Here is a 13,369-nt window from a genome sequence, read left to right on the forward strand (position 1 = left end):
TGAGGGAACTAATGGCTGTTCTAGCCTTGTACCTCTCTCAAGGCAGCAGCAAATATGAGTAAAAGTAAGCACTGACACCGTTGCCCTAAAATCACGTGTTGCTTGATTGTTTTTATTTATTTTTTTATTTTTATTTTTTTGAGGGAGGGGATGGGGTGGGTTTATTTTAGTATTAATACAATAGCTGTTTTAAATTTATTTGCTGTCTTTTAAGATACTGTCCTTGTCTTCTTGATTTAAATATGATTCATCCCATTGTTTTCCTTCAAATATAAAATGATCTTTAACATACATAATTTTTCATACTGCATATGTATTGTGGGGATCAGCATGAGGTCAGAGTAGATAATTACAGTGGTTAGGGAAAAAAAGTAGCATCAAATAACCTAGGCTATGAGGGCATAGCTTATTGGAGCACACACAACAGATGTAGGGTCTGAGGGTCCCCCCACCCAACATTTTGAGCATCAAACACTTTGTTTCCTGCATTCTGGTGATTTTCTATGCACAAATTTATGGTTGAAGTTAATTTATATAGAAGAAAATCTATTATTCTTTAATTAATGCATTATATTGCAGTAAGACTCTCAGACATTCTGTGTTGCTTTCTAATATTTATTTTCCTGTGATCAACTTTCCTTACTTTTTTGACACTGTACAATCTGTGTCTTCTATATTAACATCATGTTTTCTTTTTGTGCAAACAAACCTTTTTCACAGTGTTTTATTTTGTTAGCTTACATTTCTTGGTGCTGTTTGCAAATTATGCTTTTAAAAAGTGATGCAGACAAAATCGGCCACTTCAAAAAGAAGTGGGAAGATGTCCCAGTTGTCCCAATGTAAAAAAACACTTATTCCCTACTCCCAGATGGAGATGAAATAACACAACTGCAATGAGACTTCGAGGGCTTCAGTGTACACAGCCTTCAATGTATCAGTGCAGTAAAGCTTTAGCTTGTCAGGAAGGATGCTCGGACACCACAGCAGACTTTTTAATTGAGGAGAATTTACTGGTTCTCCTGTAAAATACCCCAGCCTGTAGTGTGCATTCATGCATGCAGAACTGTGTACCTTTCTTCTCTGCAGAGCTCTGCTCGGGCTGGGAGGGGCAAGGACACATGCCAGAACACTTCACGGCGATCTTCTTTCCTGTGATGCACGCCTGGTAGTCCAACTTACACTGAGCAGGAGAGACAGAGACAGGGACAGAGGGGACGAGACAGAAAAGGAAGGGAAATCAGGATGTGTGTCTAATTAAGAGGAAGCAGAAAAAGAAAAGAATGTGTTCAGATGTCTCTGTTATGGGGGACAGACTGGGCATGCGGGTACCTTGGTGGAGTAGGAGTGGCCGTCAGTTCCACAGACGGGTGCGGGGTGAACCACAGGGCACGGTTTGCACTTTGAGCCTGGACTCTGGTACAAACTGGCATCTTTAAAACTAGAGATATTATTCAAGAAGACTTATTTTACACCCACACATTGAACATCTGATTGCATGCATAAGAAAAATATTTCAAATAATTTTCTCCATCACAATGGGCCTCATGCTAGAAATGATACATGAACAAATTTTCTCTTATTTTTGCCCGTATCCAGTATTTGTTATTATTTTCTTAGTAACCACTGATTGTGGGGATTCACCACTGTTTTATCTTCTTTTTTTTTTTGCTTTTTGTTTAGGTAAGAGAAAATTTTACAAGTGGTCCAAAGCGCTCATACCAAGATAAGAGAAAAACAACTCGCTTTCACAGTCCACGAATTGTTGTCCAACAAAGGAAAAATAAGGTTAAAAATGCATGGATTTAATTTCATCAAATTTAGATTATGTTTTAGAGTAATTTTAATGTCTGGATTGTTTAATTTCAGAGCTAAAGGTATACTACTATACTTGGTGCATTGATCCCAGTTACTGTAATATCAGTTTCTGTGCGTCTCTCTGCTGACCAGAGTTGGAATGTAACTAAGTACATTTACTCAAGTACTACGCTTAAGTACTTATTTAAGGTTACTGTTCCATTACTTGAGTATTTCAATCTTATGCCACTCTCTCTACTCCTCTACACCTCAGAGGGAAATATTACACTTTTTACTCCACTGCTATTATTAGATAACTAACTAACTACTTTACAAACTAATTAACTACTTTACAAATTAAGATTTTTTCACATAAACCAAAAATATGAAAATATACAAGTGTAGCTGAAACTTTCTGCATGAATCTTTGTGCATGTGTACTTTTACTTTTAATACTTCAATACATTCCCCTAAAATCACATTTACTTTCTTTATTGAACAGTGAGCCTATGTCATTTTCACTACTGCAGAAGTTTGGTGCATCTGAAGTTGACCTCTCTTATATTTAATCTTATATTGTCTCTTAGAGACAATATAAGAGAAATTTGAGAGAATGTTGCTGCATGAGGCCCATTATCTCGTTCATCATCCCTGTTTCATAATGTTTTCTAAGCATTTTGTATCTCTGATGTATTTTCTTGTGCTTACATCCATTTCAGAAATGAGACAAGGATTAGGATTTATGTGTGATTATTTTCTGATTTGCTGGCAGTATGCGTTGGTAATTGTGTTGTTGCTAAGAATGGGAAATGAGGTCAGTATGGCGTTACTGCCCTCGGTCCAGTCTGCAGTGTCCCAGACAGACACACATGCATACAAAGCCCATTCATATCACTTGGCAGGACTTTGTGTCCGTTGTTAAGGCAGTGCCAGTGCTCGGGTAATTGGACTAAACAGTAATGTCGCACAACGGTCACAAGAGAGCCGGGAAACCAGTGGACCAGCTGGGAAAAAAAAGAAAAGAGAAACCAGCCACCTCTCTGATGCTGCTGAAGGACAGCTTCGAAACGTATGCCTGTTTAAATGAGCAAGTGTGTATGAGTGTGTGTGTGTGTTCTTACCTAACTCTCCTCTGGCTGACACAAGTGGCAGTCTTATAATCCTCCGCCACACACACCTTGTGACGACTACATTTGATCTTCAGACAGGGATCTTTGGCTGGATCAAGGCCTGAAAAAAAACACAAAACAAGACATAGAATCAACTCTTTTCAGTGTGTTTATGTATATTGTATTTTTGTGTACAACCAAAATGCATCCTCTTGATGGATATAAACTATGTCATTGTGAGGAATGCTACCAAAGTCAGCCCCTCAGGCAAAGTAAAATAAAAAAAATAGATTTAACATGCCTTATAATCTTAAGTTGATGAATTTTGAGAAGACAAGTTGAGGTAATTTTGTAATGACTCAGCTCGTCTTCTCAAATTCAGTCAGACTTAAAAGTTTAAGGCAGCCTGGACACTAACTTTTTGAGTTTAAAAAATGTTTTGTTTTTACAGTGTCTGTGGCATTTTCTTTTTAATTATATTTTATTTTGATGTTCCTTTTTTTAAATTTGTGATTGTTAATTATAAAGTTTCACCTTTAATCCATTTTCAAGTATTTATTTATTTATTTATTTATTTATATTTTGGTCCAATAAAAATAATGACAATGAAAATGCCATTAATATTAACAACAATAACAACAACAATAATAATAATAATAATAATAATAATAATAATAATAATAATTATTATTATTATTATTATTATTATTATTATTATACGATTATTATTAAATAATAATAATTACTAAATACTACTACTACTACTTACAGTAATAATAATAATAATAACATGAATGATTATTATTACTATAATACTATAATTATTTTAATATGATAATAATGTTGGTATTTTATATAATGAAATATGTTTAATCGTGTGTGTGTGTTGGGGGGGGTATACTATATCTATGCACAACCCATTAAATGTATAAAATCTATAAACAAATGTTTACAAAACACGGCCTCTCTATTCAAAGAGCTTCCTAGAGAGACTGAGCCCATGAGCATCAACAGAGAGAAAGTCTTCCAAGGTTACATCTCCCTTTTGTTCTTTGAAATCCAAGATCAATGATTCTTAGTCAAACCGTGTACTTCCTTTTCATTTTTACAGATTCAAGCTGTGTGGAGAGGTGTTAGAGATCTGTGTGTGTGTGTGTGTGTGTGTGTGTGTGTGTGTGTGTGTGTGCGTGTGTGTTAAATCTAGCCTCTGTCTCTTTACTTACTGGCAGTGTCTCTCTCATGCTGAACTGGAAGCCATAATACCATTAAGTATCTTTACAGCTAAAAACAGATGGAGCTGGTAATAGAGGCTACTTCTGACCTTAAACCAGCCTTCACTGGGTGTCACTCTCATGTGCGCTCTTGCTGAAATCCTCAAACTGAGCTGGAGTCAGATCTCGCAGCTGAGCGCCATATGTGGCTTTCAGGGCTGATTTTAGATCTGTCAGACTGAGGGTGTGATCCTTGTTGGTGAAGGCAAGTTGGCTGACACTGACCGCTGGTCTGCCTTCAGAGTGGCACCTATCGCGCAGGATGTGAGGCCGTCAGCTGATCTGGGAACAGTTTGTGAATGACCTCTGCTCTAAAGAACCTTACAGTAATCCCTGAGCAGCTTTGGCAGATTATCTAGCCTCCATCCTCCAACGCAGCATCTAATGCTATTGTTTCCCTGACATGTCTGTGTGTGTGTGTGTGTGTATGTGTGGATGCGTGTGTGTGAGTGTGTTTGAGGATACAGTGATAAGTGAGAGTGAATGTGTGCATGTCATGGTGTGCCTGGATGTGTGTATGAGCTTATCTCTGTCTGTGACACAATGGGGAATTAGGTGATCAAAGAAGAGAAAATCATCCTCAACTGTAGATGTTTGCTGCAGAAATCAACTGGTTGATGTGGTGAAAAGAATTCGGGATAGCCCAAAAATAACACACACTCACATTATGGACAAAATATGAGACAGTGGGCCTCCTGGGCAAAGTCAATACAAGAGGCAATCGGGACAGGACACATGTGCTTATTTTGCCTCTTTTTTAGTTGTTGTTTAGTGTCTTTTTCTTTGTTGACAGCATGTTTTTGTCATTTTGTGAGTCTGTTTGGTCATTTTGTGTCTCTTAGGCTTGTATTCGTGTCTTTTTGACTCTTTTATATGTGGTTCCTTTGTATTTCTCTGTGATTATAAAGTGTCTCTTTAAAGTTATTTTGTCTTTTTGAGGTATATTTGTGTTGTTTTGTTTATTTTGTTGGCATCTCTTTCTAGCCTTTTTCTGTCTTTTGTAGTTCCTTTGCATCTCTTTGGGGTTATTTGCATGTCTTTTGGGTGTATTTATGTATTTTTTTTTGTCTTTTTGTGTCTCTTTGTAGCCATTCTTTCTTTCTGTGTAATCCCTTGGTATGTCTTTGTGGTCATTATTGATTTCTTTGAAGTCATTTTGTATCTGTTTGAGTTATATTTGTGGGTTTTTTTGTGGTATCTTTTTAGCCATTTTTTGTCCTTTTGTAGTTCCTTTGTTTCTCTTTGTTGTCATTTTGTGTCTCTGAAGTGATTTTGTGAATTTTTAAGGTATATTTGTGTTTTGTTGTTGTTGTTCAGTGTCTCTTTCTAGACGTTTTCCGTCCTCATGTAGTTCCTTTGCAACTTTTTGTCGTTGTTTTATGTTTCTTTGAAGTCATATTGTATCTCTCTGAGGAGTATCTGTGTCGTTTTGTGTCGCTATGGAGCCATTCCATGTTTCTTTGTAGTTCCTTTGTATGTCCATGTGGTCATTTTGGATTTCTTTAAATAAAATTTTTTTTTTGTCTCTTTGTAGTTACTTTGCATCTCTAGCTTTGTGTCTCTTTGAGCTATATTTGTGTCTGTTCTGGCCGTTTTGTGTATAGTTTCTTGTATCTCTCTGTGGTTGTTTTGTGTCTCTGAAGTAATTTTGTGTCTTTTTGAGGTTAATTTGTTGTTTTGTTTTGGTTGTTTGTTGTCTCTTTCTAGTCGTTTTGTATTTTTTGTAGGTACTATTTATCCTTTTGTGGTTATTTTGGGTTTCTATGAAGTTAGTTTGTATCTCTTTGTAATTTCTTTGCATCTTTCTTTTCATTTTATGTCTCTTTAAAGATAGTTTTGTGTCTCATTGACACAAAACTATGTAACACTTTCTATTAATAAAATGCCAAATTTAAGATTTGTCGAGCTTTGGAGGAGGTATGAGTCCTCTTTGTCCTTTGAAAGGTTTTTTTGTTTGTTTGCTTTATCACAAAAGCCAACAGCACAACCACTCGAGGCTCTCTTCCTCACACCCACCTTGATCGAAGGGCTTGGATGGAGTCCATGTTCCAGGCTCCTGAAACAGGGTTAACCAACAAACAAAACCGTAAAAATATTGTTCAAATGACACAGAGGGCAAATAATACATGACAAAGACGAGACTGTGAAGCTGTCATACAAACCTCCACTTCCTTTTGCAGAGAGCATTACAGAGAGAGAGAATAAAGGGAGTTCATTGTGATAAGCTTTTCTTTGCGGGAGTGGAAACTTTACATTTTGAAATAAATTGATGGACACTCACATGGACATACCATCATGTGCAAACACGCAGAGCATGCACTTATTAAGTCAGAATCATGTTTGTGTTGTGACAGAAGCTCTGTGCATCTTTGTATGAGTGTGTTCATGTATGTGCTGCTTATAATGACCTTATTATCACCTTGTGGAATTTTGTTTATACACCATATGTGACATAACCAAAGACAACAGAGGGAACACACCACACCAACCAGACACACTGAACTGTTTAAAGATGTGACAGAAACTTTGGGGTGGATTACAATGGACTAACTATGACAGGCTTAAAATGTAAATTCAAAATACTGTATTTAGAGTTAACCCTTTGAAACCTGAGCAAACTGCCTTGACTTCTGTCAAAAATATCAGAAGAAGGTATTGAGCACCTTAACAAGAAATGGCAAAAACGATGGAAATTAGCAATAAGTTACGAGACAATTACCTGGAAAACATAAAAAAAAAAGAAAAAGAAAAAAAACAACAACAAAGAAAACTACATTACAGTGCTAAAAAAAACATCTGCAACATAATTATAAATATATATATTGAAAGAATTATAAACATAGTTTTCTGGATATTTTTCCTTTTTTTTTTATTATAATATCTAATAATCACCCAAACAAATTTTCAGGTCATTTCCTTTTCACCTTTTACAAGTTTTTTTTGCACTTTGCTTGACATTTCTTGCCAAGTCGCTCATGATCTTTCTACCATGTTTTCAAAAGAAATTAAGCCAGTTTGCTCAGGTTTCAGAGGTTTAAATGCTTGCGAAAGGTGTCTGAACGTAGCACAGGAAAATTAATGTTGATCCAGGTAATTAAGAGTTAAAGGAAGGCACGAGACTTTCAGCAGAGTAAAACTTGGGCTCCCTAAATTATGATCAGTCAGTAAAATGTGCATTGCAAAGCAGAGCAGCAGAAAAACATAAATATGCATTTTTTTTTGCAAAATGCATCTGATCTTACCCATAGTGCCAATTATGGGTCTAGATTGTTTTGGTGTTGGCGACTGTTGGTGATGTCGGTCTGCTTTCCAATATAACGGAACTAGATGGCACTCGGCTTGTGGTGCTAAAAGCACCTAAAAACTAAATTGGAAAACTCAACAGTGATGTCTGTTTCAAGAAATCATGACCTGGTTACTTAAAATAATCCAAACGCCTTGTTGTGAGCAGCTTTATGTAGGAACTATTTTCTTTCTGCCAAACTACATCCTCCAACTGTATCGCGGTACAGAAGTAAGCATGCATCTACTGCTAGCTACTCTTTTCCATGAGTAGATGCACTCTTCCATTCACAGGTGTAGTTCAGTAGAGAGAAAATAGTTCCTACATGAAACTGCTCACAACAAAGTCTGTGGGTTATCTTGAGTAGCGGGGTCATGAAGAGACATTACTATTGAGTTTTTCCAAATTTGTGCTTTTTTGTGCTTAGTGCACCACAAGTACCATTTACTTCCGTTATATTAGAGAGAAGACAGATATCTTCATGGCTGATATGGCACACCAAGGAAAAATATGTAGGCCCATTTTTGTTTTTGGGATGAACTGTCCCTTTTAGGAAAAAAAAAAAAAAATCAAATGCTAATCATATTAAAAGTCTTATCTCCCACACACCAAAGAGCTGTATTCTTTCCCAAAGTGGATTCAAAGTGAGCTGTTTTTAAAGCCTTCCTCGATGTCGTCAAATGGTTCAATCCATGGCCTGTGGATGTGTTTCAGCAGTCTAAATAAGGATTGCAGGAGGTGAGTGATTTGCCTGCTTTTTATAGCAGGACAAGGAGGAGACACACCCAGGGGGTGCTGGCTCATGATGCAAATGTAAAAGCAGCTTAAGAAATAGTGAGCTGTGTGCCTTTTCTCTAAGTCTGAGTTCAGACGTCTCATTCTCTGGTTTTACTCTCAGTTCCCTCTCTGGGCATTCATTCAAACCCAACACGCCACTGTGTTCTCTCTCACTCTGTCACAATGACAACCTGCACCGCACAGGTTGTGTGTGTGTGTGTGTGTGTGTGTGTGTGTGTGCGCGCGCGCGCGTGCGTGTGTGTGTGTGTGTGACTCATTCAATTCTATATGCCAGAACAAACAGGAAGGGAGGGAGAAAAATAACATCTTATCAGCACAAATCCCACAATGTGACCGAGCGGAGACAACTGTTTTATCCAGCCAATTAAAGCATTTCATCATAGATTTTCACATTTCCATGTTGTTTCAAATTCAGTTAAAGAGTGAAATTCAGAACTGTCCACTAAAACAGCGATGAGTGAGAGCTCTGTCCCAAAGCTGTAAATGTTTCTGCATTCAGTTTTCTTTGGCATACAGATCAACACTCTCTATGGACACAGTTACCTCTGCAGATTCATTGCACTATTGTTATATATTTTTCTGCATATAGCAGTGGGTGGTTTAGACAGCAGATAGCTGAACTGAAACAGGTAGACCATGGTAACATCAATTATAAGGCAGCTATCAATGATGCAGTATAAAACTAGAGAATAGTGAAGTGGAATGTGCCTATAGGGCTGTTTACATGGCAACGGTGCTTGCATAAAACTTTAAAATGCTGTTGCAGTTTGGCCTTTCATTCACATGGCAACGGCATTTTGGGGGACTTCCTTGCATTGTTTAGCTCCATAAACTCTCTCCATAAATATGATCTTAAAAATGTCTTTTTCTGTCATTTTACAGGCTAAAAGGAAACTGGATTCACAATAATAGATGATTAAAGTTTCATTTTGAATTGTTCAATATACTTTTTTTGACAGTTAAGTAACTGAAAAAAAAAATGCAAATGTTGCATTGAATCAACGCTGTATATTTATGGAATCCTGCCATGACAGTTTTTAGTATTTCTTTAAATGTTGTAAAATTATGTTTACCTTGTCTATTTTATGAAAAAAAAAAATTACCACCTCGTATCATAATATTTAACATAGAAAGTATATAAAACCCCATTGTTTGCAATAAAGATGCTAAAGGATGCCTTTGGTGTTAATATGACACAGAGCAGCGTGACAAAGTGTCGGTATTTGACAGACTGAGGATGAAAAAGTGCTGAATGTTGACAGTAAGTTGAAGGTTTCAGTACCTGCAAGGCAAGAATTAAGTGTAAGAACATGTTGATGTTAAAAAGGTAAGCGGTGGAGAGGTGTTCTTGATTATGCAGTACTACAGTGTACTATACGGTGCTGCACTACTTCAGGTTGTCTTCTGTATGGATTTTGGAGAAAGTGTTGCATTGATTTTAGTCTGCAAAGTGTTCCCCAGGTGTTCTGGCTTTATAAGTTAGCACCTCATTATGTAAGAAAGCTTTCAGTTCAGACTGAAATGTGGTTTTGTATGTTATCTTCCTGCAGGACCTTACTGCAGTTTTGCAAAGTTAACCAGCAGTACATTTTGCTTCAGGAAGCTATACTCGTCTGTCTTGTCTCTTTGTGAGATGCAGGCACAGTTTGTTTCCTGTAGTGCCACCTTTGACAATAACAGAATTACTGACTGCGCTTTATTATATCAATGCATTTTTGCAAATTCTCTAGTTTGATTTCATATTTACTGTTTTACATCTGCAAGATTTAGACTCAACGCACTTAATTAAAACCCATGCTGCTTGGCTGGAAGGGTTGCATATTATATTTACACAGTACCTCCCACACTGTGGACCGTGAAGCTGAATTTAGATGTCTATGCATCTGTGCACGTATATGTCCTAAAACCATTGTTACTTTGACGATGTCAGGAAGTCTCCCTCTGTCTCACTTCCTCGCACTCCATAAGGTGAGCAGGGTCAACTCTTGCTTTTTTTCAGGTCTAATTAATTTCTTCTTCTTGTCCTTCATTGCTGGCCCCTTGTGGCCCTCTGCATCCTCACTACAGACTCTTCATTACTCAGCGCCTCACTTCTCTCTGTCACTCTTCTTCCTCTCACCAAGTCTATAGACAGTAGGTCCATGTTAAAATAAAACAAAATCCCAGCTTAGTAGTCCAACAAAAATGGCTGGCATTGTATGTTTCTGCAGACCACTAACATGTTACATGTAGGTTTGATGCATATCATATCAACGTTTCTAAAGTGACATAGTTTGTGTGCTGACTTTGTAATAAGGAGGTGGAGGGGAGGGTGGATAGATGCCATCCAGGTGAGACGCCTGCCAAGATGCCAACCACTGTTCAGAGACCAGCAAACGATAAAACCAGTCGTTTTTTAGTGAATTGGTCTTAATGATGTTAGAAAAAGTCAAATTATTATTTTAGTTTGATTAAAACTGGACTACATTAACATGACTAATACGTGTAAACATATCAGTCTGACTGAAATCATACTGAGTTGATTTTCTTTCATGTGTTCACCTCAGTCGGACCTGAACTGGCCTCGGGGTTCTTTCACATGCTCCACAGTCCCCGTACTGGGCTTTGACCCGGAAGTCAAACAGCATAAATTTGTAGAAGATAGTCGGGAAAAACAAAGGAAGAAGAAGAATGGAAGAAAACAAACCAAGACAAAGGTACCAAGTAAAGTGTAAAGTATGTACGAAAAGTACAGCACTTATAGGTTATTCATGTTTGACGTGCAACCTGTTTGCAGCTTGCCAACTTGTTTGGTATGTGTTGTAATAGGTCAACTGGCAAAAGTGCCAATAGCAAGTAGCTGAAAGGGGGCCAATCGCTACCTCCTGTGGTGAAGTCCAACATACTTCCCCGTACTGTGTAACTGTGCATGTATACTGACTGCAATTTTCCAGCAGTTTTTTAGCCACCAAATGTATTTTTTAGGGGCCTGTTTTTCCAGTTCGGATTGTGTCACTGGAAAAACAAATTTTTTACAGAGAGATCATATGTTCCCAGCAAACTCTGGTGTTTTAAAATGAAGCCAAAGCTAAAGTGCCAAAAAGTGCAGTTCCTGTACTGGCCACTGGAGGCTGACTCTAAACAGAGTCAGTCTTATAGACCCCCGTGTTAAAATGCCCAACTTTACAGCAGAAATAGACACATTTACTGCCCAGTACAAAAATAAACAGATACTCTTTTGTCTCTATAGCTTAATCAACATTCATGACAGCTGTATGGCGGTGAAATTTCATAAAACACACTTTCACATTTTATAAAGGCACTCTGTAGCCCCTTTACACAAAGAGGGCGCTATAACGCTGCTACAAAGTCCCTTTTTATGCCTCTTCTGTATTTTTACACAGAACCAAAAGACAACGGCATTATTCTGCTCCGGTGTGGGATTATACAGTGCATCGCAGCTTTGCAGAATCAAATCACACATGAGGTGCATGACATGTAACACAACAGCGTCAGCCTTTAGTGTGACATAAAATATAAGCACCAGCAGCGCTTTCTAAACCATAACATGTCAACAACAATCATTTACCTCTCTGTTATGTGGCGGCTGATTTCGTCCTTTGCTTAGAGGGTAAGGAGCTCCTAGATCTCACTGTTTTACCAATATGCATATATTTACAGCCACCGTTCTTCTCTGAATTAGCCTCTAACCGCTCACAGTTACTTTTTAAATCTCTCGCATTGGGTCGCACACATAACACACTATTAAAATGTTTCACAGCACCCATGGTACCTCCGTTCAAATATATTTACTTCTGGCTCCAAAAAACCAACACGACGACAGATGAAATGCAGAACATAAAGCTTGAAGTCCCAGTCCACAAACGAATTGGGTGACATCATGATTATTTTTAGTCTATGGATTTTACCACAAAACATTTTTTAAAATCCAAAACATGATCTTTTCTTCTTTCCAACACCAATTGTTTTTTTGTGCCTAAACCTAACCACACCATAACCACAGCCTTGTTGAAATGTAAAGATTGATTATCTATTAATTGACTGTCCGTCACATAATAATGTACAAATGCACATTGGTTTGTAGAAACGTACAATACCAACATGCTTCTGACTACTGGGTTGGAATCCAGCAGGCTGGCTCAGTCTGTTTCTTTTGTTTAAAACTGCACAAAATACTTAACATCTTAATATAAAGAAAACCCACATACTGAGATCTTAGCAGAGATAAAGCCAAAGAGAGAGGCGCTTTTGTTCCGTTCCCCTCCAGCACTGCAGACCATTGAGACTGAATAATGAGAACATTGCATTATGGGGGCCAGGCCCTCTAGACCAGTCAAGACAACAAAAGTGCTTGCAGTCTGATTCCTTAATGGAATCAACAGACGCAGGCAAACACACACACACACACACAGGAAAATGCACAGAAACACATACACATATGCATGTTCCATGCGTGCGCGCGCAAACACACACACACACACACACACACACACACACACACACACACACACACACTCAGTTCTATGCACAAATAAAGTTATCACCACAACACTGACTGTAGTGCCAGAATCTGTCAGCACTACAAAACATCAAATAACTGCATGAATGCACTTCAGTGCACATGCAACCAGCCACCCACTTTCCAAAAAACCACAGAAAACCCAAAAATTCAACAATAGGTCTAATGGCCTCCTGAGTGTGTGCTAAAAATAGCAACTTTTCAATTTATCTCTCCATCTCTTTCCACCTCTATTCCTCGCTCTCCCTCGCAGTCTTTTTTCCCTCGTGCACGAACACACACACACACACACACACACACACACACTACAGCAGAATTAAGTCTAGAAGATGTTGCCTCTGACAGCCACTTCTCCAACGTGACTTCAGATTTTCTCCACAAATTGTGTCTTGATGCCTTCCTGCTTTACCCCTCCACCCCCCCGTCCCCCCATCCAACCATCCAACAGGAGAAATATGTGCATGTTTTCACTGTACTGACTCTGCTTGTCTTGCTCAAGCTTGTCGCATGCATGCACGCACAAACACACACGGATACACACCGAGGTGCTTTGAAGTGGAAAAGGCCTCAAGCGCTGTACCTTCCCTACATCATT

At 38.1% G+C, this 13,369-nt stretch overlaps 1 protein-coding gene across 1 annotated transcript in view; it reads right to left on the minus strand.

Annotated features, from left to right (window-relative positions):
- The window catches only part of spock3 (SPARC (osteonectin), cwcv and kazal like domains proteoglycan 3), a 28,568-nt gene that overhangs the window by 7,351 nt on the left and 7,848 nt on the right, over positions 1-13,369 (minus strand). Inside the window, exons 3-6 of the mRNA XM_042484895.2 lie at positions 6,191-6,230; positions 2,916-3,024; positions 1,330-1,438; positions 1,072-1,180 (exon numbers count right to left, since the gene is read on the minus strand). Coding sequence (XP_042340829.1) covers positions 1,072-1,180; positions 1,330-1,438; positions 2,916-3,024; positions 6,191-6,230 — 367 coding nt within the window. The remainder of the gene's footprint in view (positions 1-1,071; positions 1,181-1,329; positions 1,439-2,915; positions 3,025-6,190; positions 6,231-13,369) is intronic.

Source organism: Plectropomus leopardus, chromosome 3 (assembly GCF_026936395.1).
Source record: "Plectropomus leopardus strain MGB_pleo_1.0 chromosome 3, ASM2693639v1, whole genome shotgun sequence".
NCBI classification, from domain to species: domain Eukaryota; kingdom Metazoa; phylum Chordata; class Actinopteri; order Perciformes; family Serranidae; genus Plectropomus; species Plectropomus leopardus.